Source organism: Suillus fuscotomentosus (assembly GCF_016647785.1).
Source record: "Suillus fuscotomentosus strain FC203 chromosome Unknown F5891scaffold_46, whole genome shotgun sequence".
Classification (NCBI taxonomy): Eukaryota; Fungi; Basidiomycota; class Agaricomycetes; order Boletales; family Suillaceae; genus Suillus; species Suillus fuscotomentosus.
Window position 1 is genome coordinate 406832 of NW_024539558.1, and position 25292 is coordinate 432123.

The window sequence follows — 25292 nt, forward strand, 5'->3', positions numbered from 1 at the left end:
GTAAGTTAAATGTTGCATTATCTGGTACGTTCAAGTTCAGTATCGCTCCTGGGATTGGAATTACCTCTTTCAACGTCAATGCGAAACTATCCGCATTCTCCTTGACAAACTGCTCCAACTCTTCTCTCTCTTCCGCTGTTAAGTCTTCTCCAAATCTAACTTGTCGTAGGATTTCTTTAACTCTTGCTGCGTTGAAGGGGTTTGTTCGACGTGTGTATATCGATGCGTCGTTCCTTGCTGGTTCTAACTCCAGGATTTCTCCTAATAGTTGCTCTTCTTCTTCGTTCGGTTCTCCTTGCGGGATCAGTACATTGATGCCTGTTTCGTGCGATGTCGAGGTATTTGTGTCAATGTGCGCTCGTCGTGATGATAATGAGGCTGTCATGACTTCCCTTGGGGGGAGCTTCTCGCTCCCCACTGTCTTCTCCTGCTTCATGCTCTTCTCTTCTCGTCTGACCCTTAATCCTGTAGGTCTCCACTGGCCCATAGGGATGTCCGACGGCTTCATATTGTTTTCTGGGACTCTCTCATTCCTCTGCTTGACTGCTATTCTTTGCTGTTTCTCGTCTAGCGTCAGATTGACTTCCTTTCCTCTCAGCAACATCCGTTCATCCGCTATCTGGTTGTTGAGTGAAACCGTCTGTGTTTGATCCTTTACTCTGATAGTGTCTGACGTATATTCGTGAACCGCTGCGAATGCTTGAAGCATCGGTTTTCCGAATAAAAAGCCCCAACTTCCTCCGCTGTCGAAGACTTCGAACGTGCTCTGCGCTTTCGCGCCTTCGATTCGTACTGTTCCTGTCCATTTTGCGACTGCTCTAACGATGTTTCAGTTTGCCATCTTTAGTCGTCTCTGCGATTCGCTCCAATTATGCAGTCTATGTTTGATCTTCTCGAAGACTGATGTGCACATTGCACTGACCATGGCGCCGTCGTCAAACAGCGCTCTAACTCTGACCAACTCTCCTTTTGGACCTTCTAACTCTATCCGATGAATAAATGGAGTTGCTTCCCCATTCTCTAGCTGCTTCCTTGTGATGTGCGGGTGTCCGACCGAATACAGATCAATGATCTCGATTATGTCGTGAGATTCGGTGGTACATGCGGAATTCCTAGCTACATGTTCAGCTGAGATTCTGGGGCTAGCGGTCCTGTTATTGTCCTCGCACGTTGCCTTTTCGCATGCGAGGACCTCTACTCCAGCTTGGGTGTGTTCTGTGTTCCGGGTCGACGTACTGCTCCGTTCTACGCCGACCCGTCCGCTTTTCCCTGCTGCTCTTCAATTTCTTCAATCCACGCTTGCGTCTTTTCGTATTCACCGCTCATGACTAACGATATCGGTGTTGCTGTTGCTCTGTTGTACGCGCCTAGTACTTTGCTCGTGATCGCTCTCCACGCTGATTCTTTGCGTGTTAGTCGTTCTGCATGGTCTGGCAGCAGCGGGCAGTTTCGTCCATTATGCCCGTGAGTTCCGCAAGCGAAGCACTCGCTGGATGCGATAGCCGCTGTGCCCGGCTTTAATGGGTACCCCGTTTCTTGTGTGACTCGTGTGTTCTCTCCCCATCTCATGTTCCACTGCAAGAGCTGTGCTGCGTACGCGGCTTGTCCTGTTGCGTTGTCTGGATGATGCGGCATTCCTTGGATCAACTGTCTGACTGCGGCTTTCAGTTCTTCCGTTATCATGAAGGGTTGTTGTGCTGTGGCTGGTTGGCGACTGTACGTGGCTTGTGAAGTCTGGTTATTGCGTGTCGCTGGCACTCGAGCGTACGTGTTGCTGTTCAGAGATGTAGTAGGAAGTGATGCTGACGGGCTAAGTGTCATCTTGTTGAGTTGACTCTGCAGGGACGTAACTGGGTTCTGTGTTGGCGTCCGTATCTGCATTCGGGCTAAGTCTGCGCGCAACGCTCTGAGTTCTTGAGACTGTTTGAGGTGTTGTTCCTGTTTCTCTACGAGCCTGCCTCCTTTCAGCTCCGTCACTGCTTTCGTGAATTCCTCCCACTTCTTGTACTCTTCGTCCTTGAGCAGGTCCTTCACAATATCTGGCAATTTGCTACGCACTTGCCAGATCATGGATGTGCTCTGGTCGATGCCTGCATCCGTTGCGAGTTGTAATGCTTTTGCTGCCCAGGCTACATGCGTCCAACACTCTCTGTCGTAAAGCATTGTCTTTTTTCCTACCTCTCCGCTTGCTAGCACGTGTTCTAGCAGTTCTTTCTCGTATTCTGCCTTCGTTTTCTCCGCTATCGTGACTGGTGGCCAGCGCTTCTCAAAAGCTGCTACAAATACAGCCCATGTGGCTTTGTCCGCGGCAGCGAGAGCTTTAAACCATCTCTCCGCTTGAGAACTGGTTCCGAGATAGTCTCCGAATGCGTCTAATTTGTCGCTGCCCTGCGTTATCACTTGTTGGCGCATTGCTCGGCTGAATGACTTCAAGAAATCCGCCGGATTTTCCGATGTGCGTCCGTCTCCGTGGAAAATCTGTGGCGTCTCCATAGGCATTGTTACTCGCGGTTGCGTTACTGCAGCGATTTTGATTGAGCTGAGGTTAGGTGCTGGGGAATTGGATGCTAATGGTTCTATCTTCTTGTGCCGCTGTAGTGGTTGGATTATCAGTGACGGTAGCTGGAAGTCTAGCTCCGGCACTTCTATTTCGGGGAACGGAATACGCTCGTCGTTTTCTTCCTCAAGACTGCTTAACGATGAACTGTTGGAACGACTTGGTGTGTTAGGCGCTGATATTTCCGGTGTATCAAGTGGGGATGAGGCAGTTGACGTTTCTGCCGACCAATTCGACCAATTCATTTTTAAGCGAACGTTGGTCTCCGCTTGTCCTGTTTTCGTTCTGGGTCTTAAACTGTCAGTGCTAGGCATCAAATGTCCACGTAAGAGTAGAGTAAACTCAGCCCTTCTTTTTGTAATACGTGCAGGCTTTTAAGGCGTGTTGCAACGTAATATGCTTGCTGTTTCTGATGCTGCGGGCTATGACTATGATCTAAAACTGTGTGCTAATGCAAACTTTTGGGTTAATTCGAAATCGCTCTGTTCACCACGTTGGACTAGGGCTAGTGCGAGAGAGACAAGCTCTGGAGTGGGTGTGTGTTGCGATGCTACACTATGAACAACGCCGACTGCCTATGTCAGTGGCTGACTAAGCTATGGAGATCGCCGAGGGACTGCCTCTAGGCTCTGAATGCTCGCTGATGGACTGCCTCTAGTCTATGCCTTGGGACCCCTGGTCCAGCGGGTTTGTCGGATTTGTACCTCGAAGGTCCGGACGTGGTTTGCTTAGGAGGAGTGGAGGTGGTGGGTTTAGTTTCGCGGGCGACTTCTCCCTTCCGTTCCCAGTATCGAGCGTCGATAGTCTGGGCAAGGATCTTGTATTCGGAAAGGGTGGAAGGTTTACCCATGCGACTGATTTCGTCTTTGATACGAGCCGGAAGTCCATTATAGAATTGGCGTCTTAGGGCACCGTCACCCCAGCCACGGACTTGTGAAGCAAGACGCTGAAATTCAACAACATATTTATTAATGCGTTGTCCATCATGCATATGAAGTTGCTCCAATTGCATTTCCACGTCTCCGGACAGATCGTGCGGTCCGAAATTGGTTTGGAGTTCAAGCATGAACGCGGAGTAATCATCCATCCAATCCGGACGATCATCGTCCTCGTCGGCTAGGAGATCCGGTTCGAACCACTCGAGTGCCATACCCTTAAGGTAGGATTGGGCGAAGTTGACTTTTGCCCGTCCGGAACGGAAGGCTTTGGGTTTGCTTTGGAAGTGAAGCTCGCATTGGACGAAGAATGCACGAAGCTTCCGAGGCTCAGTGCCATCAAAAGTATCCACATACTACAGTGACCTATCTCCGTATAATACGAGGGAACGGACGTGCATAATATCCCGTATGATACGGGCCAGCGGACCATGGGCCCATGATAAAAATATTCTCGACTATGACGGATGGGCCGGGAGGCAAATTATTCCCGATGGAGGCGGGTGGGCCCATGCAGGGAATATATAGAGTAGATGAGTGGGCCGATGTAAATGAATATTAGGTAGACGGGTGGGCCGAGGTAGCTGGATATTATGCAGATGGGTGTATTAAGGTAGATGTGTATGAGATAGATGGGTAGGTACTTGTTATCACATTCACGGGTGGGCCCAGACACATATTAAATTAGATGGGTGGGCCGAGGGTATTATAAAATATTGTATTATATGGGTGGGCCCAGACGCATATTAATTAGACCGGTGGGCCGAGGGTGTTGTATGGGATGTTGTATTAGACGGGTGGGCCGAGGGTGGTATACAATATAGATGGGTGGGCCCATGTGTATCATAATTGTAGACATGATGGAGCTGAGGTAGTTGTACATCAACCAAATCAGAGGAGGTAATAAATCAAAGTTACCAAGTTCCTGGAGCATCAGGTGATCTCCTGACATGGCAGTGCAAATCTTGTGTTGCCCAACGAGACGCCAAGTTCCGACCACCAGAATTTGAGTCAACTGTACCGAGTTCTGAGTTCCGGGACCCGGAACTCACCACATAAGTTGGTTAATACTTTTTGATGGTGCACAGGTTGTCTTGCAGAATGTGGAATCCGGGGTGCGAAGCTTGTGTTGCCCTACGAGAAGCCAAGTTCCAACCACCAGAATTGGAGTCAACTGTACCGAGTTCCGAGTTCCGAGTTCCAGGACCCGGAACTCAACACATAATTTAGTTAATACTTTCCGTGTTAAATGGCCAACCAAAGTTGAGATGTTTCTGAAGAGAGCAGCAGGTGCTCTCTTGACATGGCCTCTGATGGTGCTTAGGTTGTCTTGCAGAATGTGGAATCCGCGGTGCGAAGCTTGTGTTGCCCTACGAGAAGCCAAGTTCCGACCACCAAAATGTGAGTCAACCGTACTCAGAGGAGGTAATAAATCAAAGTTACCGAGTTCCCGGAGCAGCAGGTGATCTCCTGACATGGCTGTGCGAAGCTTGTGTTGCCCTACGAGACTCCAAATTCCGACCACCCAAATATGGGTCAACCGTACTGACCTCCGAGTTCCGGGACCCGGGAGTCGACAAATGAATATCTGATGACCAGCGAGTCAACCTTACTCAGAGGAGGTAATAAATCACAGTTACCGAGTTCCCGGAGCAGCAGGTGATCTCCTGATATGGCAGTATGAAGCTTGTGTTGCCCTATGAGACGCCAAATTCCGACCACCCAAATATGGGTCAACCGTACCGACTTCCGAGTACCGGGACCCGGGAGTCGACAAATGAATATCTGATGACCAGCACACTTCCAATCAGGTAGTATTTCATTGAGCAATGGATAATAATACATCTTTGACAGCGGCCAAAATTATCCATGGCTCCCTTATCTGATCCTCTCTATCTCCACCCCCTATAACACCAAAGTCCGGACATCCAGCATTCAGCGTCTGATTTCCCAAGATTAACATCCAGCATGAACGGTTCTTCCCCTTCCCCTCCTGATAGCATAAACATCTGGCGCACTTGGGCCCTGACTGTGACTTATGAAGCAGGGGAATATACTGAACAGAAATTCAAGGCAGAGAAGACTGGAGGAGGCCTAGTCATACCTTCCCCCAACCTAGACACTGATCTGGTGATGGCGTGCGATCGCTTGGCTGATGTACTCATAAAGGCATCTAAAAATCCCAGTGGGTCTTCCTGCAGATTCGGAAAATTTGTTTTATCATTTAAATTCCTGCATGACAGTTCAGATGCAGATGGATATTGCAAGATATAGCAAATTGATCTCCCCGAAGGACACCGGGCATAATGAACATAAAGAGGCGAGGTTGCTTGAGAGGTGTCCTCCTGGCCATGAAGGCAAAAGGTTGGTCGATGAACCTGCAATAATTCTTGATGCATCCGGTGCCATCATTGCATGGTATCTCCCAGATGCCCTGACAGACACCACCCAGGTGTGTAATATACATTGTTACTCGATGGATATCGAATATTAATGGAACCTACAGAAGGAAATCAGGGAGGCCACCTATTTGCTCTCTCCAAGCCTCGAAAAAAGTGTAAGGGCTGATGGCAATTGGCAAACTAATCAAAGGTTGTTCAACCAGGGCTCGGAAGATGTTGGAGCAACTCCCGGATGCACCAATCTATCTCCGGCATGGTTTCAACAGGGACACGAGGTAGGATCTGATGAGATGGTGATTCCGGCAGTCATACTTACCAATCCCAAAGAATGTGTCCAATCTGGAGGTATCTGCATCATTGAAGGGACCTTCCTGCGAGAATATCCTCAAAGCCATTGCAAGGCCAGCAGCCATCGCATCTGCGGCACTCAGAGTCATGCATCCTGAGCAGTACTGGGCAGGGTTGAGAACCTTGTCAAACCTTGGAAATATAGCAGTAAGCAAGGATCTGCCACAGATGCTGGAGGCCCTGCAGTACTGGGCATCCGTGTTTAACACCCTCTCCATTATTTCCAATCGGGAAACCCCCCATCATCGAGACCACATGTCCATTGCTGAATGCTTCGACATTCTCACCACCATGGGGGACTATTCTAATGCTCGGATGACAATGCCAAACCTTCAGCTGGAGTTCAAGTACAATTCCAGCTGTATGATTGCGTTTTCCGGAAAGATTGTGAGACATGGAGTGTATGATGTGGAAGGGGATCGGATTGCTTGGGCATGGTATATGAGGGATGCTGTTCATATTTATGCTGGTGTTCCATCATGTGGATGGGCTAGTGTGGATGGTCCATACAGCGTGTGAAAGATCAAACAAAGAGCAAGCATTGTGACCTATATACATTCCAACAAATGAATACCATGTACCAATTGTGATCCGGACCTCAATACTCAATTTTGAGCATTTCCCAAGTGATATGTGGGACTAAATAATTTGGATGCAAGCCTCGGTATTCGATAATTGGAACTCGGGACTTGACATATGGGAGTCCTGAGTGCCGGGGTACTTAGTCCCGACACCCGGACCTCAGCACGTGATATTTGAGACTGGGGGAAGATGTATAAATATGCTCGAATTAACATTTGTTATTGCCATACACATTTAACAAAACCCTGAACCCCAACATTGTGGACTCCGGACTCGACACTGTTCTGAATACCGAGTTACGGACACCCAGGTCCCGAGTCCCGAATTTCGGAGGTCGGGGCTCGGAGACCCGGAGCTCAGCAACTGTGTTGGGTGTCAGGGTATCCAGACCATTGGAGATAGCATGTGTCAGTATTTTGCGTTTCATGGTTTATGTTGGGTGAATATGGAATCGGGGATCAGGGACTCGGTATTCAGAACAGTGTCAAGTCCCAGGTCACGAGCTCCGAGTCCCGAGTGCCGAACCCTGAGTCCCGAGTCCCGAATTTCGGAAGTCGGGGTTCGGCGACCCGGAGCTCGGCAACTGCTGGGTGTGGGTTTTGGGACTTGGGACTCGGAGCTCATGACCTGGGACTCAACACTGTTCTGAATACCGAGTCCCTGACACCTGATTCCATAATCACGAAACATAAACCATGAAACTTAAAATACTGACAAATGCTATCTCCAATGCTCCGAGTACCCTGACACCCAACACAGTTGCCGAGCTCCGGGTCGCCGAACCCTGACTTCCGAAATTCGGGACTCGGGACTCGGGGTTCGGTACTCGGGACTCGGAGCTCGTGACCTGGGACTTGACACTGTTCTGAATACCGAGTCCCTGATCCCTGATTCCATATTCACACAACATAAACCATGAAACGCAAAATACTGACACATGCTATCTCCAATGGTCTGGATACCCTGACACCCAACACAGTTGCCGAGCTCCGGGTCTCCGAGCCCCGACCTCCGAAATTCGGGACTCGGGACCTGGGTGTCCGGGACTCGAATGTGAGATTTTTGAATGCATAGAATATGTTACATCTTGTATACAATGAAGAGTGAATGGGACTACACTCCTTTGCCTTTCCTCAATTTCTCTAACATGTCAGTGTACATCTTCACCTCTCCCATCTTAGCTTCGATGCCCTGATCTTGCTCCTCCAGCAATGCTTCCATGCGTTCTTTGATGAATCTCAGTCCCATGAGTGGTGGAGTCGAAATGTTTTTCAACTTCTCTGGAAGTACCAAAGCATCATCCTCAACATTAAGCTGAAACAGATAAGTCATCAATCAAGGTAATTCAGCTGACATCTTACCGCCCAATACTGGTAGTGAGAGACGCAGGAAGCCATTATTTCATCCCACTGCCATGGTTGATCAGGGATTGTGGTGTTTCCCATCCACCATGGACATGTATATGCGAACACAATCCGGGACGGATGTCCTGCAATTGGCTCATCATGAAATGAAAGGAGGTGGAATGAAAAGACGTCGTCCGGAACCGTGTTCCAGGTCAGCATGGGATACAACTTAAGGATATAAGCGACAGGGACTGGAAGAACCGACACAATATTCTGTGAAGTGGAGTACTGCAGGAGTGGTGTGACAAATGTCTGCTCAAATTCTTAGCATTGACCAACAAAGTCATCAGGGCAGTGGTGACATACATTCATCTCCCATTGCAGCCCGGCTTTAAAATACTTGATCCGGTCAGCAGATAGACCATTGTTGGCAGCTTCCGTCCGATATTGAGAGATGATTGCACGGACGCGCGATCCAGCCATTGCCAATGTGCAGGAAATAGTTGCAAGGCTCAGCTTCAGAGGTCGGTAATGGCTTCCGGGATTCAGAGTGCCAGAAGTGGATGCATGAGATGCAGACATGGCTAATACAGGACTATGGCGCTGGCAATACAAGTGAAAGATGGTCAAGATGTGAAGATAAGAATCACTGATGGATGGATACGAAATTCAAACTCCGACATGGGCTGACCCGGACAATTCCCGGGCGTCAATTATGTATGTGGAAAAAGGGACTTCATGAGAAAACAATGTTCATTCATCTCCAGCCTCTATCAACACGTTTTGTAGGTCTTGAAAAGCTGCCTGCGCATCCTGTGCCAGCAATGAATACATGTGGGATTGCCTTCCGGCGTAGCATCCGTGACCCGGAAGTCGTTTCTCCAATGATTCCTGCATGTGCTCGCCCCATATGGTTGTTTTCCACAAAAAGAACTTACATGTCCAATCCATCTCCAATGTGACCAATAGCATTTCTTCCCTCCATCGATCCCATAGTGCCTTTGCCCTCAGCCAATGGACTCGGTAAACTTGGCATGGGTCCAGTCAGGTAACTGCGGGATATGACATGCAAGCGGGAACTCACATTCTTCATTCCACGATTGATCAGGACCCCTGAGGTCGACTTCAACAGACCAAAACCAAGCCAAAGATTCATTTCGTTGACCTCGGGCATTTGGGTCGCCCACTGCAGTGCTGATTTTGAGTTGCTCGCGAAGCAGGGGTTTGTATTTCTGAAGCTGGTCTTGCCCCGGCTCAAGTTTCATCATTTGCTTCCTTGTCTTTGTATATATGCTGGCATGGAGGGAGACTGCCTGCTGCACCGACGTCACCTGGGACCAAGCTCGAGTTTTCAAGGCCTGGGAATTGGCCTGCCTAACGGTTGTTCGGAACAGGATGGCCTTGTTGCAAAGGTAAATGCGGAGATTGTGAAGGGCATCATTGGCCTGCCCTTCACGAAGCGACATCTCCAGGGGAATCAGATCCTCTGCCATGCATCGTCTGCATCTATCAACCCCCAGGTTTGATGGCAATGGGATTACAGTTAGCTCAGGAGAGTTTGTCCATGTGTGAGATGTCTCTGTGAAATCCACCGGGTCATCATCGAGATCATCTAGAATGTCTACGTCCAAGTCTTCAGGTTCATCATCTGCATCAAATCCCTCCCCGAGATGTGTTAGAGCAGACCGAGCAAATCCATCTATCTGGCCTTGGAGCCGATCTCTTTGACGGGCGATGTCTAATCTCTGTGTCTCGGTGGATCTTCTTCCGATCCTTCGGACCTCAATGAGCAATGCAATCTGAGCCTCTTCAATTGCTAACCCTGTTGATATCCATGTCGCCACAGATCTGCAAGAGGGTGCTGCATTGCGGGCGTTACCCTCCTCTAACAATCTAAGCTCGATCTCCTTTTTGCTAGGTGCTGAGTGCAATATTAATTCAGTCCTCGACGGAGACAATGGAACTCAACGTACCCTTTTTGATATTGATCTCATATTCATGCATGGCTGAAGGATCATTCAATCTGCTTGACTGAGCTATCCTCTCCCTGGCTAACCATTCTGTCTTCAAATGTGAGGGTGCTGCTTCATCGAGTCTGTCGAATGCCTTTCCACTTTCTAAGATACCATTCCTAGCCAGTTTGTATTTCCGGCATAGAGTCCTTTTCATGCGAATCATCTTGCAGAAATTGGAGTCATTCATCTGATAATCAAGGCATTCCTTTCGGTGGGGAGATGACATTCCCCGAGCAGCAGGGGAGATCAAATTGAGCCATGCCCATAGCGTCTCCATGATCTCTCCATTGATCTGACCAATGCCTTCAATAAAGTTAGAAGCATATCGGACATAGCAGCTGTCCTGATGGCCATGAACGTGCCACAACCCAATTCCGGGAATGATGGTTAGTTGTGGTGCCATTTCTAGAAATCGACTTCGATCCACCCGAACCCGAAAGTGTTTGTTGTATTGACAATTAATATCATAGAAGGTGACAGCCCTGGTGATGCCTTCCATGTTGTGCCGGGAAGCCTCGCAAAGGGCGTAGTCCATGTTCATTTGTCTGCAAGTGACCCATGGTTAACTCGTGAATGGGGAATGGTGGATGTGGCTTGCCTTTCGCCTTTCTGAAAATCCACCATGGAGTGAGGGACAAAGCAACCGTGTCTGGCACAGGCAACTCCCCCGATACCGGTGGACTCCAGCTTGTGCCGAGCAGCATTAGCTTGATTTACTGCCCGGTGATTGTTGCAGCTTGATTTTTCCACTGTGTCAGCAGCCTCTGCCAGGTGCATTTTATACCTGTCCTTTCCCACCATGAATCCAAGCCCATCGGACAGCCAAACTTCATCGAATGGCTTAATGGGATGCAGATGTTCGGCTTTGAAATTTCCGTCCATCACAAATGACCGGGTGTATTTCCAGCTTGGATCCCTAGTATTATTATGGAGGCCACATAGGTTGAGAATAGGACTCACTCATCAAGAGATTCATCCTCTGACAACAGCACATTAATCCCAGGCTGAGGACATGCCGGGCAAAATAATGCAAGTTCTCCTGTGCTCGGGTTATCAGAACAATGGCCGAAGCCATGCCATTTCATTGTCTTCAACTGCCTCCACTGTCGAGCGACCCTCATGAGCTCTCTGTATCGGTCCTTGCAATGTGCTTTGTCAGTATGATGTCCAGTAGATCATGAGGGTAAGGCATTACTGGAACAAGGTGTGGAAACATGCTGGAGGTCATTCGCCGGAGCTTGCTGTAATAGTTCATCGCCGAGGTGCCGCATTCAAGGCTGTCAAGTAGAAAATCATTGAGCACTCTGAAGGTGAACACAGTCTTTGGCCTGTTAAAAGATGCAGGGAAAAATCCGTGTCGAAACATTTGAATGTCCGGACTCATGGCATTCGGACATTCACAGCATCGAACCTCCAGGCGATGAACTCCGGACTTGTCCACGATGACCATGGTGTTTTCCTTTGGCTGGAACTCGGGTCCGGACACAAATGGCAGATCTTCAGGCTCAAGCAGGTCTTCGGGTTCATCTTCTTCAAACAAATTCCACCGATCAGTGACCGCCGGACATTGTTTGCCATCATGGCCAAGGTATATAATGAGTCCCACATGAGCTAGACAACTCCGCTCGAAGAATCGCCCATTCCATTGACTGATCCAGTGGAAAGGATTGCTACGATGTTGACTCCTGCAACAGCCCGTGCAATAAAGTGGCTCGCCAAGACAATCTTGACATTTGTACACCCCATCCTGTTGGCAGATGATGCATCTCCTGTCTTCGGGTGGAGCTTCTCGATCGAGGAGGTGATGTAGATATGATTCCTGCCTTGGCAGCCATTGCCTGAGGTAGTCATTTTGACTCTGTATTTTGAATGCTTAGCCATAGTTTGAATGACACTCCAACATTGTACATGAACTTGCCATGGTTTTTGGGAGTTGCAATGGCTCAAATGAGCCTTGGTCCTGCTCGTAAGTATTGTCAGGAAAGTCTTCCCAAGGAGGTGGTGCCTCAACAGGCTGAATTGTTGGTGATTCCGGGGGAGAGTTAGGCATGGACCTGTAGGCATGTCGCCTCATGCTTGCAAGTGGGACCTTGACCCAAGTCTTCCTACCTTTGCTGCCCCTTGCTTCCACCCTGTGAGATTTTTGCACTGGGGTGCATCTACCTATCTTCATCTTGTTTATTAATGTTGCAAGCAAGGCATCAGCTCAGGTGTAATGAATTGTTATTGCAATATGATGCGGTGCAGTCCTGTTGGCTTATTACAAATTCATTTCCATTAATGGCTCAGGGTCCAATATGGGCCGATTAACCTATCATTAGGCTTTGCTCAAAGTTCAACTTCGCACAATTCATTAATACTTTCACCTTGAAAATCCTTAGCCATTTCTGCATTCTGATTCACTATGGCAAGAACAGGTCATTCCACCAACACGACTTCCGGAAGACACAGGATGTGTCAACCACAGTCTCAGAAGCTCACGGACAAGGAGATTTTGGAGTTGAAGAACTACCTTCCTGAGTGGACTGCTGCCAAAAGGAGTGAGAAGCAAGCGATTTTCACTGCCATAGCAAGGGCGGCCAGGTTGTTTGCTCCGAAGTTGGACCAAAAACAATGGAAAAAGAGGAAGCAGGTGAGGCTTCTTTGTTGCGTTGAAAAACTAAATTTTTAACGTCACATTCTTTCATCAACTCTTAGGTGTACAAGACTTGGTTGTTCAACAACAAGAAAAAGAAGGAAAGGAAGGACATGATCAAGTATGGGAGGAAATGGACTCCCAGGATGGTGGTCTACCAGCAAAAACGTGAAGAGGTGCTGAAGAGGATTGAGGACGAGTCCGGGGTAAAGCCAGGAGATCCTGGTATGTTCAAACATTATCAGGTGGCGGTGAAGAGAGTCATGGCTGAATTGGACGACGACGAGTTGGAGAAGGCTAAAGAAACAGCCGAAGAGTGGTCCAACAACTGTCCGCCTCCGGAGATACAAGCACAAGTGGCTCGTAAGAAGGGTCCGGCATATATGGAGCACTTTTCGAACGAGATGTGGAGGCAATGTGGGATGAGAGTGTTTGTGATATCGGCTTGGAAGAATGAAAAGGGCGAGGTGCTGTTTGGGATGTGAGTACATTTATCCATTGACGGAGATCTTTTGTCTCAAAATATTCATGCAGGCATGATGATAATGAGGCCTTAGGAGATGGGGACAGCTTCATGAAGATGAAGGACTGGGAGGACATTGAGCCAGTGTGGCAGGAGTACGCGCAGGAACAGTTCGGTGAGTGTGTGAACCATGTATACCAGATTGAACATATTGAGCATCACAATGATAGGCGCCGGGGCACGGGATGGAGGACGTCAGGTCAAGGGAGGTCAAAAACGAATTTGAAAACCAGCCTTCGAACTCAAAATGGACGGGGAGGGTATGCCACTCCTTCCAGACATCACTGACACCAAACTTGAGGAGAAGAAGGCCATAGTAAGGGCCTTTCTTACATCGCACTATCGTGAGTTTGTCGTCGCATCACCTGACAAATTGTTCAATGCATGGACAAAGGGATATGCTCCGGGAAGGACAAGGCGGTTGTGCCATGGAGTGCCATTGTACATAGTCAGGATGACTTCGTGGCCCAGACGTATCTTCCGGCGGATGTTGACTTGAAGGAACCTTCGAAGCTGCAAATTTGGGACACCACTACCTTGCTCCAGTTTTGGCTCGCTCGGCAAGAAACAGGCGAAGGGCCCACATTTCTGTTCAAAGCATGGAAGAACAAAGATGGGGACATGGTACCATCTGTCATATATGGCAACTCGCCCTCTCCTCAGACTCGTATAGTGAGAAGGCAACAGAGGGTTACCATCCGAAGGCCTCGGGAGTCATCGACAGAAGCTGAGAGTGATAAGGAGAGTGCCACTCATCATACGGAGCATAATGTGGATGATGACCTGGCTGACGGGAGACCTCCGCTGAAGAAGCCCAGGACGGGAGGTCCTACACCCAGAGGGCCGGCAGTCCCACGTCCAATTCCAAAGCCTCACCCAGCCAAGCCGGCCAAAAAAGGTGCATTACTGACATCACGATTGGGAGACCTCCTCGCTGGGTTAACTGACAACGCGACGGGCAAGGTTAGAGATGATGTCGAAATGGAAGAGAGTATCACACCACCAGCACAGAAAAGGAGGAGGGGCACTCGAGTCACTGTTGAACCATCCACGAGGACGACCCAGAGTAAGTTGCAAATGCCAGCTTGTCGCATGTTTCAGCCCATGCCATCCTGAATGGTCTGTCAGCCTCAAGAATTTGGGCTACTGTAGGGGCAGGAAGATTTCCATGACACTGTTAGTAATCTCCCAGGCAATCTACAATTGATTGAACTTGCAGGATATTAGCAGAGATAAATAATCAACTGTTGTATACTTACTTTCAGCTTGATCATAAGATCCGATTGGCATGAACTCCCGAACCATGGCACGCAGGGCTTCATTGTTGAGTTCCGGCTCAGGCGATTGACGTTCGGGAGCTTCTGACATAGCTTAGAAGATAGCATGAGTAAAGCACATGAAATGATATGAATATACCTACAAGGTATGGGTGCACCTGGTACACCCGGAGTGGCCGGATCGGGCTCCGGAGTTGATTCATTCACTGGGGAAATGCCATGAAAGGTGACCATGGGATTGAAAGAGTAATCTCACCAGCCATAGGAAAATCGGGTATAACCGGAGCATCATCAGACGAAATCAAGGTATCCTCCGGACCAAGATATAAGTCCAGGTCATCGTACAGGGCCAGTCCATCCGCCAGAGCTGGAGATGATGGATCTGGAGATATGTGATGAATTTGCACATGTAAAATATGTAAATTTGAATTGGAAAACATACCGGGAATCACATTCAACACATCCAAACCACCGGACGATCCAGAATCAGAGTCTAACTCATCATCCGGCCCAAGGTATATATCATCTAATGGATCTGAACCATGTCAGATCAATTGACTGAAATCAGAAAAAACAAAACATACCAAGGGACATCCGGGACTGGGAGGACTCATCCACATCCATTGAAGTAAATTCAGTGACCGGAGGGTCATGAAATCTGACCCCAGGTTGAGAGCTCATGATATCTGATGAGCTGATGCACTGATGAACTGATTGATAACTGATAACGTCGAAGTTCAACACATGGCCGGCGATTGCCGAAAGTTGAACGATGACCAAACAAACACAAACAATCAACGAATTTTCAACATTGTCCTTCAAATGTATTGTTTCTTTGAAACTTCATTCTATTGATAACAGATTTCACCCTGCTTTCAACATTTTCACATCTGTCAACTCCATCCAAATGTCTACTCAAGTTCAATCTTCATTGGCCAACCTCAAGGCATCCACTGCTCAACTTGTGGGCATCATTGCTGGCGCCCGGCACATCCCGGCCGGCTCAGTGGACGTCCACCTTGTTCTAACAAAGCAGGTCACCACTCTTTTGGTATGTTGAACTTATTAAATTAGTGTAACATTAATGTTTCTAATGTCTGGGTAGGCTGACATCATCCGGGCCCATGAGAAAGGGGAGTACATCCCTGGAATTGTGGCGTCCTGCTCTAAGGAGCTGATGAGGGTGCGTTCCATGACTCCCCGGGCTTTGCCCAACTGGCACAGCATTGGCCACGATGACCCCCGGGTGGCTAGACACGCCTGGCGCAAGCAAGTCCGTGCCTGGGAGGTGTTAAGACCATGCACAAAGGGTAGGACTGATTCTGAGGGGCTTGGCTTCAGCTCGTGCGCTGCGCCCCTTACCCGAGTATGTGCCCTTAATTTCAGATTGGTGTCTGAGGAAAGTCCGAAGACGTCCGAAGGACATCCGAAGGCACAGGAAACTTCGGAAGGACTTTCCGGATGGGTGCAAGTAACTTCCGGATGAGTGCGGGAAAGTTCTGGAGGAACTTCCGGAAATTACGATGAGGTTTCGTCCTGATACGGATATGTATAATGGCTACTCGGGACTTGTCCTGAGTAGAAGCAAACAGAGGAAAGGCTGCAAGGACAAAGTCCAAAGCAGAATAGGTCCGGAGGACCACGGGAAAGTTCCGGACGAACTTCCGGAACTTTGGATGAGTGGAGGAGCGGAGCTCTGGCCTAGGGAGAAACTCCCTAGGCCTGAGATGGATCTCAATTAAGTTGGAAGACTAGAACTGATATGAGGACTTAGAGTGAAGACTAGTGCGAGGACTAATATGATATTCAGACTGAGGTACTACAAGACATATACACGAGTTTATATACTAACAGAAATAACGGAAGGATCAATAAGCAGAGTCCGAGGCTATGTATGAAGCATATGCAAAGGTTGACAAACGCGAGTCGGAAATGAACATAGGTTAACAGATCAGTAAGCATACCGGTAATAGATATAACCGAGGTACCGGTAACAAGGAATACCGGATAGGCTGTGTTAACGTTATATGCACAGGAAATGAATTACGAAGCTTATTGTATATCGGATAGGAAATGTATCTATATGTCGGATAGGATCGGATCGGACCGGATCGGATGTGGTCCGGATGAGATGCGTGGATATGCAAGATATAATATTAGGGCAATGGGACAAGGGTGAACGATGCAGGCTAGCTGCGAAGGTAAAGGGATCTGGATGTGGATGTGCGGAGGTGCAGGGATCCGGATGGATAGAGGACTGCAGACATGGATAGGATATCCAAAGGTCCGGATGAGGCGTGGGAATATTATCGGATGTAGGTCCGGAATATGGGATATGACAGGAGGCATTGGGTGACAATTCCTGTGATCTCCCTGTTGTCCCTAACGTTTCCACTGGCCCACTCACTCTCAACCTTCCGTCTCCACCTGTCCCTTCACCTGCACTTGTCCCTTCCCCCACCCCCGTCATTCCCTCACCTCCGGTCGTCGCCGGACCTTCCGGCAAGACGACCCCCGAGGTCCGGGACAAAGGAAAAGGTAAGGCCACCTCCGTCGACCTGTCGCCGGAAGTTGGGGGGAGCAACAAGAGGAAGTCTCCAATGATTTCGGGACACTCCTCCCAACCTCCAAAGTCGGCACTGAAGGCTCGCAAGCGTGTCAAGTCAACTCAACTCCCCAAGTCGAAGCCGTTTGTGGAGTCGGAAGATGATGAGGACCCAATTGTTCAGGTATGTGTTCTGGCTGATTTCTGACATGCTCTCAATTTGTTGCAGCCGATTTCGCGTGGAGTGCCAGAGGTCGTCCTTCCCCAGCGCACCATTGTGGTAAGGAAGCCCCAGTCGCCTTGGTCACCCGGTTCCCCCAAGAAGCAATCATTTGGGCCTGCTTCGGTAAGTTTGCATTTTTCGTTTGGACTTTAAATATATGCTCATGTGTCCACAGCTGACTGCCAGCAGTCGTCCGGAGGTTACGGTGAGTCGTTTGGACATGTCCAGACCTCCCATGTATAATTCCCACTCATTCCCATTACATTAGAAATCTCCCATCAGCCGTCCAGAGGCTCGGGTAAGTCCTAGAAGTTTTCCAGAAACTCATGTGTATTAACAATCTGTCAGGCAACCTCCGGCAGGCGTCCGGAAGTTGAGGAGGAGTCCTCCAATGATACTTCCAGTGCTTTGGATGGTGACCCGCCGGCCACTACCACATTTGATATCACCATTCCCGGCCCAGTGAGTACTCAAATATATTCCCTCTAGTCCATCTACTAACGGATACTACAGAACAACCCCTGCCATTATTGTGTCAAGGAAAATTGGCCCTGTGCGACTCGATTGGACAAGAGGTCCAGCCTCCCCTGCTTGTCTTGCATCCGCTGCTCCACCAAGAAGATCAAATGCAACCCTGCATCTCTGGGATCCCCGCCCAAACGGACCCGAGGGAAGTCTACCACTGGCCGGACGCGTTCCAAGACACCTGCCCCTGCTCCATCCAATGCTCCATCTCCCTCCCGGTCAAGGGCCCGAACTCATAGTCAATCTCGTGGCCCTTCCCGAACTCCGGCCATCCCTGCTGCAACCACACCCCAGGTACAGTCACGTGGTCGCAGCAAGACCATCACTACCAAGAAGACACCTGCACCTGCACCTGCACCTGTTCCTGCACCTGTCCCTGCACCTGTGCCAGCTGGTAAGTCCATACTTTTGATGACCGGCTGACCTAATTTTTTACTTAGCAGTCAGGTCTTCCAGCATCGCAGTGCCTCATGCAGCACTCGATGTTCCCATGCCGGATCTCCATTCCATGGCAATTGCGATTCGGGATGGTGCAGCTCGCATCGCTATTCTTGAGGCTCAGGTGCAGGAGCAGGACGCTAAGATTGATACCCTGCAACGCCTCCATGAGAGCCTCCGGCGCACAGTGGTCGACCGGCACCCTTCATTTTCACTTCCGGACACACCGGCCGATGGAATAATGTTGCTTGGTCAAGGAGGTCCCCCCCGTCCATGTCACCCCTCCCCTCCGCACTTTCCAACCTCATTGATTTGGACTTTTCAGTCATGCAACCTACACCCTTGACGCCTGAGCATGAATCTGCTGTGGTAGGTCCCATGGTTGAGCCCACCCAAGTTCAGCCTGAGGGTCCACAATCCTCTGGCGAAATTGATCTCCCTGATGAACCAGGCAACCTCCTGCCAGAATCCCCCGGCGATATTGTGGTCCCTAATGAACCAGGTAACCTCCTGCCAGAATATGATTCTTCTGATGAGGAGATGGATGTTGAGGGAAAGGTTGATCTTCCTGGTGAGGAGGTTGACATGGCTACATAATTGCTCAGTGATAGATGTACATAAATGTTTTTCCATGCATGTTACCTATGCCACAATTGAATCATTCAATGATCACTCCCAATATCCAGAACTCGAAACTGCAGATTGAGGTAGATATCACCCAAAACACGAACACCCGAATGTCAAATTATTAGTGCCGAACCCCGAGTCCCGGGTGCCGGGTACCGAGTCCCAACACCCGGAACTCAGGATTTGACATTTTAGACGAACGACATCTTCCAGACATGTTTAAATCAACCTATGTATATCTGTAAACATTTTACTAACCCCCAAACCCCAAACCGAGATGTACCAACCCCCAAACCCCCAAACCCGAGAGTGCCGGGTCTCGGGTATCGGGTGTCCGGAACTCGGAACTTGGGAGAATTTGGGGAGATCAATACAATTTAATTTACAATCGAGTTGATTGACAACACATTGACTTACCCATGTTTGCAATATATTTTTGTTTAGACATACCGAGTTCCGAGTTCCGGACACCGGAGACCCGAGACTGCCGGGTCTTGGGTCTCGGGTCTCGGGTGTCCAGAACTCGGAACTCGGTATGTCTAAACAAAAATATATTGCAAACATAGTTAATTCAATGTGTTGTCAATCAACTTGATTGTGAATCAAATTGTATTGATCTCCCCAAATTTTCCCCAGTTCCGAGTTCCGGACACCCGAGACCCGGCAGTCTCGGGTCTCGGGTCTCCGGTGTCCGGAACTCGGAACTAGGTATGTCTAAACAAAAATATATTGCAAACATGGGTAAGTCAATGTGTTGTCAATCAACTCGATTGTAAATTAAATTGTATTGATCTCCCCAAATTCTCCCAAGTTCCGAGTTCCGGACACCCGATACCCGAGACCCAGCACTCTCGGGTTTCGGGGTTCGGGGGTTGGTACATCTCGGTTTGGGGTTTGGCACTGAAAATTTGACATATATATTTTTGTGAGTGTTGTGCTTCTGGTGTCCATGCTTAGAAATAGGATTTGTTGCACACCAGGGTTCAGGTGTGGGGTTTTTCCACATCAGTCCTGGATTATTGGTCAATGCCACACATGATAGATTCATGTTTTTGTGCTTAGGGGTTTAGATTTGGTGGTTGATGGTAGGTATATGCACTGATAGTGTACATGTATCCTATGTGTTTGATTCGCTGGTGGCTACATCAGCTGTATGTCTTGATGGAACATATCTAGGCTCACCCATATATGTAATACACCCCCGTCGACCCGCCCGTCTATGTATTATCCCCCACGTCGGCCGACCCGTCTATGTGATACATCCTATGTTGGCCCACCCGTCTATATAATACATCCTACATCGGCCCACCCGTCTATATAATTATACCCCACCTCGGCCCACCTGTCTATGTAATAAATATTTTATAGCACCCTCGGCCCACCAGTCTATTTGATATCCCTTTCGTTGGCCCACCCGTATATGTAATACATTCCACGTCGGCCCACCTGTATATGTAATACACCCTACCTCGGCCCACCCATATATGTAATACACCCACGTCGGCCCGCCCGTCTATATAACAATATTTGCCTTACATCTCTCTTCAGCCCAGCTGTCTATAATATCCTACTCTACTTATTACCCAGATGGGCCCACCCATCTCCATGAATGATCATATTCCCCCAGCCCATCCGTCAACATTAAGGATATATATATCATTGGCATACATGGGCCCACCCGTCTCCATCGGAAATAATATGAGTCCCGGCCCATCCGTCATCATCGAGAATATACACAACATGGGCCCATGATCAGCTGGCCCGTCTCATACGGGATATTATGGAGGTCGGGTGGCCCGTATAATATGGAATTTGTCACTGAAGGGGCTCGGTAGGATGAGTGCATGCAATATCCAATAGTCTGATGTGAAACCCGATGCAATGTCCAATGTTTTCAGGTTTGGTACATATTGAGTCGGATATGATAGTAATGATTTGGGTAATGATTAGCATGTCCACATGTATTGGAAATTAGACCTCTACAAGGCCACAGAGATGTCAGTCTCTACATCGGATCCAAAATATTGTGCTACTACTTTCACCTATAGGGTTCCATATTTCTATGTATCTACATAAATATTGGACTCCCCATAGCATCATCATCATCCAAGTAGAAGAGAGTTGTTCTCCAATGCTTGGGGGTCAAACCTGATATTTTGTAGTTCTTAGTTGACATTGCAAATATCATTGTTCCTTCACCATCCATATCTGTCATTGTTATTATTGTGCACACCACTCACTTTTTTGACACTCATTATTGCATCACTATTAGTTTCTGATAACCCAAACCCAAACCTGATAACCCGAAACCTGAAAACATTAGACCCGACATTTTTGCATCAAACATTGTAATTATACCTTCAGACATTGTTTCCCGCTGTAGAGACTCATGCCTCTCATTGTGTGATATTGCAGTTTTCACTAGGGAGTACATTGTATGAACTTGCAGCATCACTGTGTGCTATCTGCAGCTATTGCTATATGAGGTGCAGCTTTCCCATGCAACGTGAGCCATGCATGCACACTTCCCGCTGTAGAGACTCGCACATCTCAATGCCGAATATCCGGCCTTTACCCATACATTCCTATATGCTACAGCTCTAATCCTAAGGACCAGTCTTGTGTGCACTCGCGCGCACCTTATCCGTACTCGCGCGCCTTACCTGCACACGCGCTATGCGCGCTTCGCGCACGCCTTCTCCTAGGTCTTCATGCTATCGTCCGTCCATTTGTCCCATGTCCTTACTGATTCGCTGGTGCGTTATTCCTATCTTGTCCATTGAACTAATGAAATCTTCGGTCCGACGTCCGCGCTACATATAGAAAGTCTATTTAAACTTAGTTATAATTAGAGTTGATATGGTTACTCGGTTCGGGAGCGCGCTCGGAAGTGCGCCGCTTAGCGTAATCTCCATTCTTAAATACAGAAGGGTTTCTTTTGGTTCTGGGACTTACTTTCCCCTTATCTTGTGTACTGGAAAGTGTATAGATCACCTCCTCACTTGATATCAGATCTGATTCTCCTGTCAACCATCCATCTGTGCTTCCACTTTTCAAATAGGGCCTTTCCCTTAACGTTCTAGGTGCGCCTTCACTTCGCACGCGTGCATTCTCGGACCTCCCACTCACGCGCGCCTTCACGCTGTAGAGACTGATATCTCTGTGGCCTTGCAGAGGCTATATATGCGACCTGTCTCAGAGTACAGTTTGATGCACAACTTGTGCCAATACCTTTCCAATCATTCCCTATGCGAAGCAAAACTCTCCTGCGCCAAGCGCGCGCTACCTTCCCACGCATCAGCCACCCCAAGCACAGCATTCTTGCGCGCACATTAGGCGCGCTTTCCCGCGCTCGAAGCGCCCTACGTCGCACGTCCATCCATTGTCCAAACTAACCTCACTGGTATGTGTTCCTATCATTTTCTCCATATCAGACCATATTCTATTTAATGATTGCTCAATTCTCATGTCATGGACCCTTATTACATACCTTACCTACTCGCTTCGGCTCCGCTTCAGGGGCGCATTTTTAGACATATATAAGCGCCTGTAGTTCATATTTTACATCATCGAATCATATAGAAGCTCCCTGCACCTCACTATCAGTGTAAAGCTCATCCGTCACATGCCATAGTCAGTATCTATTGGCAATAAGAACATCCTTAACGTCTATTACGAACCTCTGCTTGTAAACCCACCTTGCGCTTTTCCTGCGCTTTGCGCCGCTCAAGCGCTACCTTCCCGCACATCGGCTGCCCTAAGTGCTTTGTTCTCGCGCTCGCGCCTCACGCGCTTTCCCGCGCTCTACGTCGGCCGACGAACGGCACCCTTTGCACCAACCCCTAGATCTCTGCTGTACTTGCTTCCCCTTTAGGGTCGAACGCACTTGTCACCACAAGCATAGCAGCTTAGGCAAGCAGACCCAACACATAGTTCAGAATACCACCATCTGGATAGTTGTTTCTACAGTGCGTGTTACCTTCTCGTGCCTGCTAGCGCCTGCCTAGCTCATACAGTCTCCCTCAAATCTTTATTTTGAGGAACTTCTCTCAGTAGTTGTCCTTCAGGTCGAGTTGTTGTCTCGTATCCTGGTCTTGAAGTACAGCACCCATTTGTTTCAAGTGTTTCGCCTATAGTCAAGATTCCTCTTCTACACCGCGCCTCATGATGTATATGTGCATGCGCTTTCCTGCACTTGAGCACCATATAGTGCCAGCCATCTAGATGCATCCATCCACTGTCCACCAAGCTCTCTAGTGCATATATTTCCACTTCCCTTATTTGCATATAGTTCCACCTTATCATGGACCCTTACTTATATATATCTTTACATACCTTACTCAGAAGTGCATTGGCTCCGCATTATAGCGCTTAGGCACCATATATAAGTGCCAGCAGTGCATACTAGAATGGGACCTCACCTAACTTTCTACCACCTACTACCTAGCAGAACATAGTTGAAATCTATTTGTTTACACCTCGCATCTCTCATCTCTTGCACGCACTTTCCCATGCTTCACGCAACACACGCGCGCATTCCCGCTGTGTGCGAGGAATGATAGCTAGTTGAGAAGGGGTGAAAAGGGAGGAAAGGGTGAAGTGGGGTAAAACTCAAATAGACCTCTGGATGCGAGTATAGTATCGGCCTGGGGGGATTGCTACTGAGAGTGATTCTTCTAAGTAAAATATGCTGAGGGGAACTTGGGAAACTAGTAAGTAATGTTGAGAAGCAAGGAAACACGAAAGCCGAAGGCGATGCGATGCGATGCGGAGTGAAGCAAAGCAATGCAAAGCAATACAAGCTGATGCAATATGATGCGCCAAATGTGTGAGGCGACGGAGAAACATGTGGCTGACAATATGTTTGCGCACTTAGAGAGTGCGGTCGAGTCGATACATAGAAAGCGTGAAAGCCAATGGACATGCGAAGTAACAATGTATTCAAGTAAGGTGGCCGACAGAACAATGCGTGCTGAGATAAGCCGGAGTTTTACTGAACGCTAGTGCAGATGTTTCTGATTTTGTGTGCAGAGTGGTGATAGATTTCAAGTGGGGAAAAAAAGCTACCTGAACTTCGTAAATATGGGATATATATGTATGCATGCCTAAGCGCTATTCGGGACCAAGTAGATAACAATAAGTATGTAAGTGAGGTCTGTGACACATGTAATGAGAATATAAATGAAATAGCTTTGAAAATAAAGTCAGCCTAATACTATTTGAGTATGGTACTCACCAATGAACCAATGGAGGATATGGATAGGACGGATGGAGGATGTGCAAAGGACCCAAAGAAAAGCCGATGCGAGCTGATGACCTGCAGCTGTCAGCTGACAATGAAATACCATGCGCTATGCCAAGAACAATGCAGGACATAATAGAGTCTGAGGGATGGCAAATATGGCCTATACAAGGCTGAAAAGACCATAGGTCTTACACCGCGCTGTGGTAACAACTGTCCTGCTGAGTGGCAAGGACAAAGTTGGGTCTAGCTAATGCCTAGCTGCTATGTCTAAACAGACGTGTTCAACCCTAAAGGGATTTGCTACTAGCAAGATGATGGATATGCATGAACCCGAGAGCGCGCTAAGCATGGGAAAATAGCAGACAAGGTATGCGCGAGGTATAGGAGTGTATCCAAGGTTATTCGAGGTGCGAGAACGTGTGGCCAAAGGTGCGGAAAGTGTGGGAGAGAGTGGACAAGGTATAGGGAGGTTAAGGAATGAGGTTTCAAGGGAATGAGGGCAAAGGTATATTGCGAGGTAAGGGATCCTAGGTATAGAGAGGTATAAGGGACCTAATAGGGGCTAAAAAGCATGCACTACTAGGGACTACTTCAAAGGTAAACCTATAGGGTGAGGTATACAGTACAAGGGAAGTGTACAGTCTGAGAGAAGTGTAGTAAAGTAGTCCTAAGTAATAGGCAACTTATAGTGTCTAAAATCCCACTCAGAGTAGGAAGGGATAGGAAATATAGTAAATATGTAAGGACATGTAATAAGGCTGCAATACATTTTACAAGCCTCGAGGTAAGGAAATTCACATACCAATGGGGTTTGGATGGACTATGGGTGGATGAGGAACCTTCCTAATGCATTTCCGAGGTATCCGAAGAGCAGGAATGCGCGTCCAATGCGGCCGATGTGCGGGAAAGTGCGGGAAAGCAGATGTGCAAAGCACAGGAAAGTAGGTTCGGTTTAGAACAAAGGTTACTTGCAAGACAAAGATGGACAATGATACTGATAGTGTCCTATACTCCTTGACACATGTATGAAAATATCCTGTTTCCTGCCCAGTGCAGGTCCAAGTGTCAC

General features: G+C 48.3%; 2 protein-coding genes across 2 annotated transcripts; both read right to left on the reverse strand.

The window, feature by feature from the left end:
• Window positions 1-7937: 7937 nt before the first annotated feature.
• F5891DRAFT_1191974 (uncharacterized protein) lies at window positions 7938-8752 on the reverse strand (the record flags this gene model as incomplete). Its single annotated transcript, XM_041367538.1, has 3 exons — window positions 7938-8138; window positions 8186-8482; window positions 8537-8752. The coding sequence occupies 3 exons, from the start codon at window positions 8750-8752 to the stop codon at window positions 7938-7940; spliced, it is 714 nt and encodes a 237-aa protein (XP_041223077.1).
• Window positions 8753-8923: 171 nt separating this feature from the next.
• Window positions 8924-10014, reverse strand: F5891DRAFT_957175 (uncharacterized protein; the record flags this gene model as incomplete). The annotated part of the gene is made up of 2 exons (XM_041375464.1): window positions 8924-9198; window positions 9255-10014. Coding segments are annotated over 2 exons (1035 nt in total), but the record flags the coding sequence as incomplete, so codon positions are not given.
• Window positions 10015-25292: the final 15278 nt, after the last annotated feature.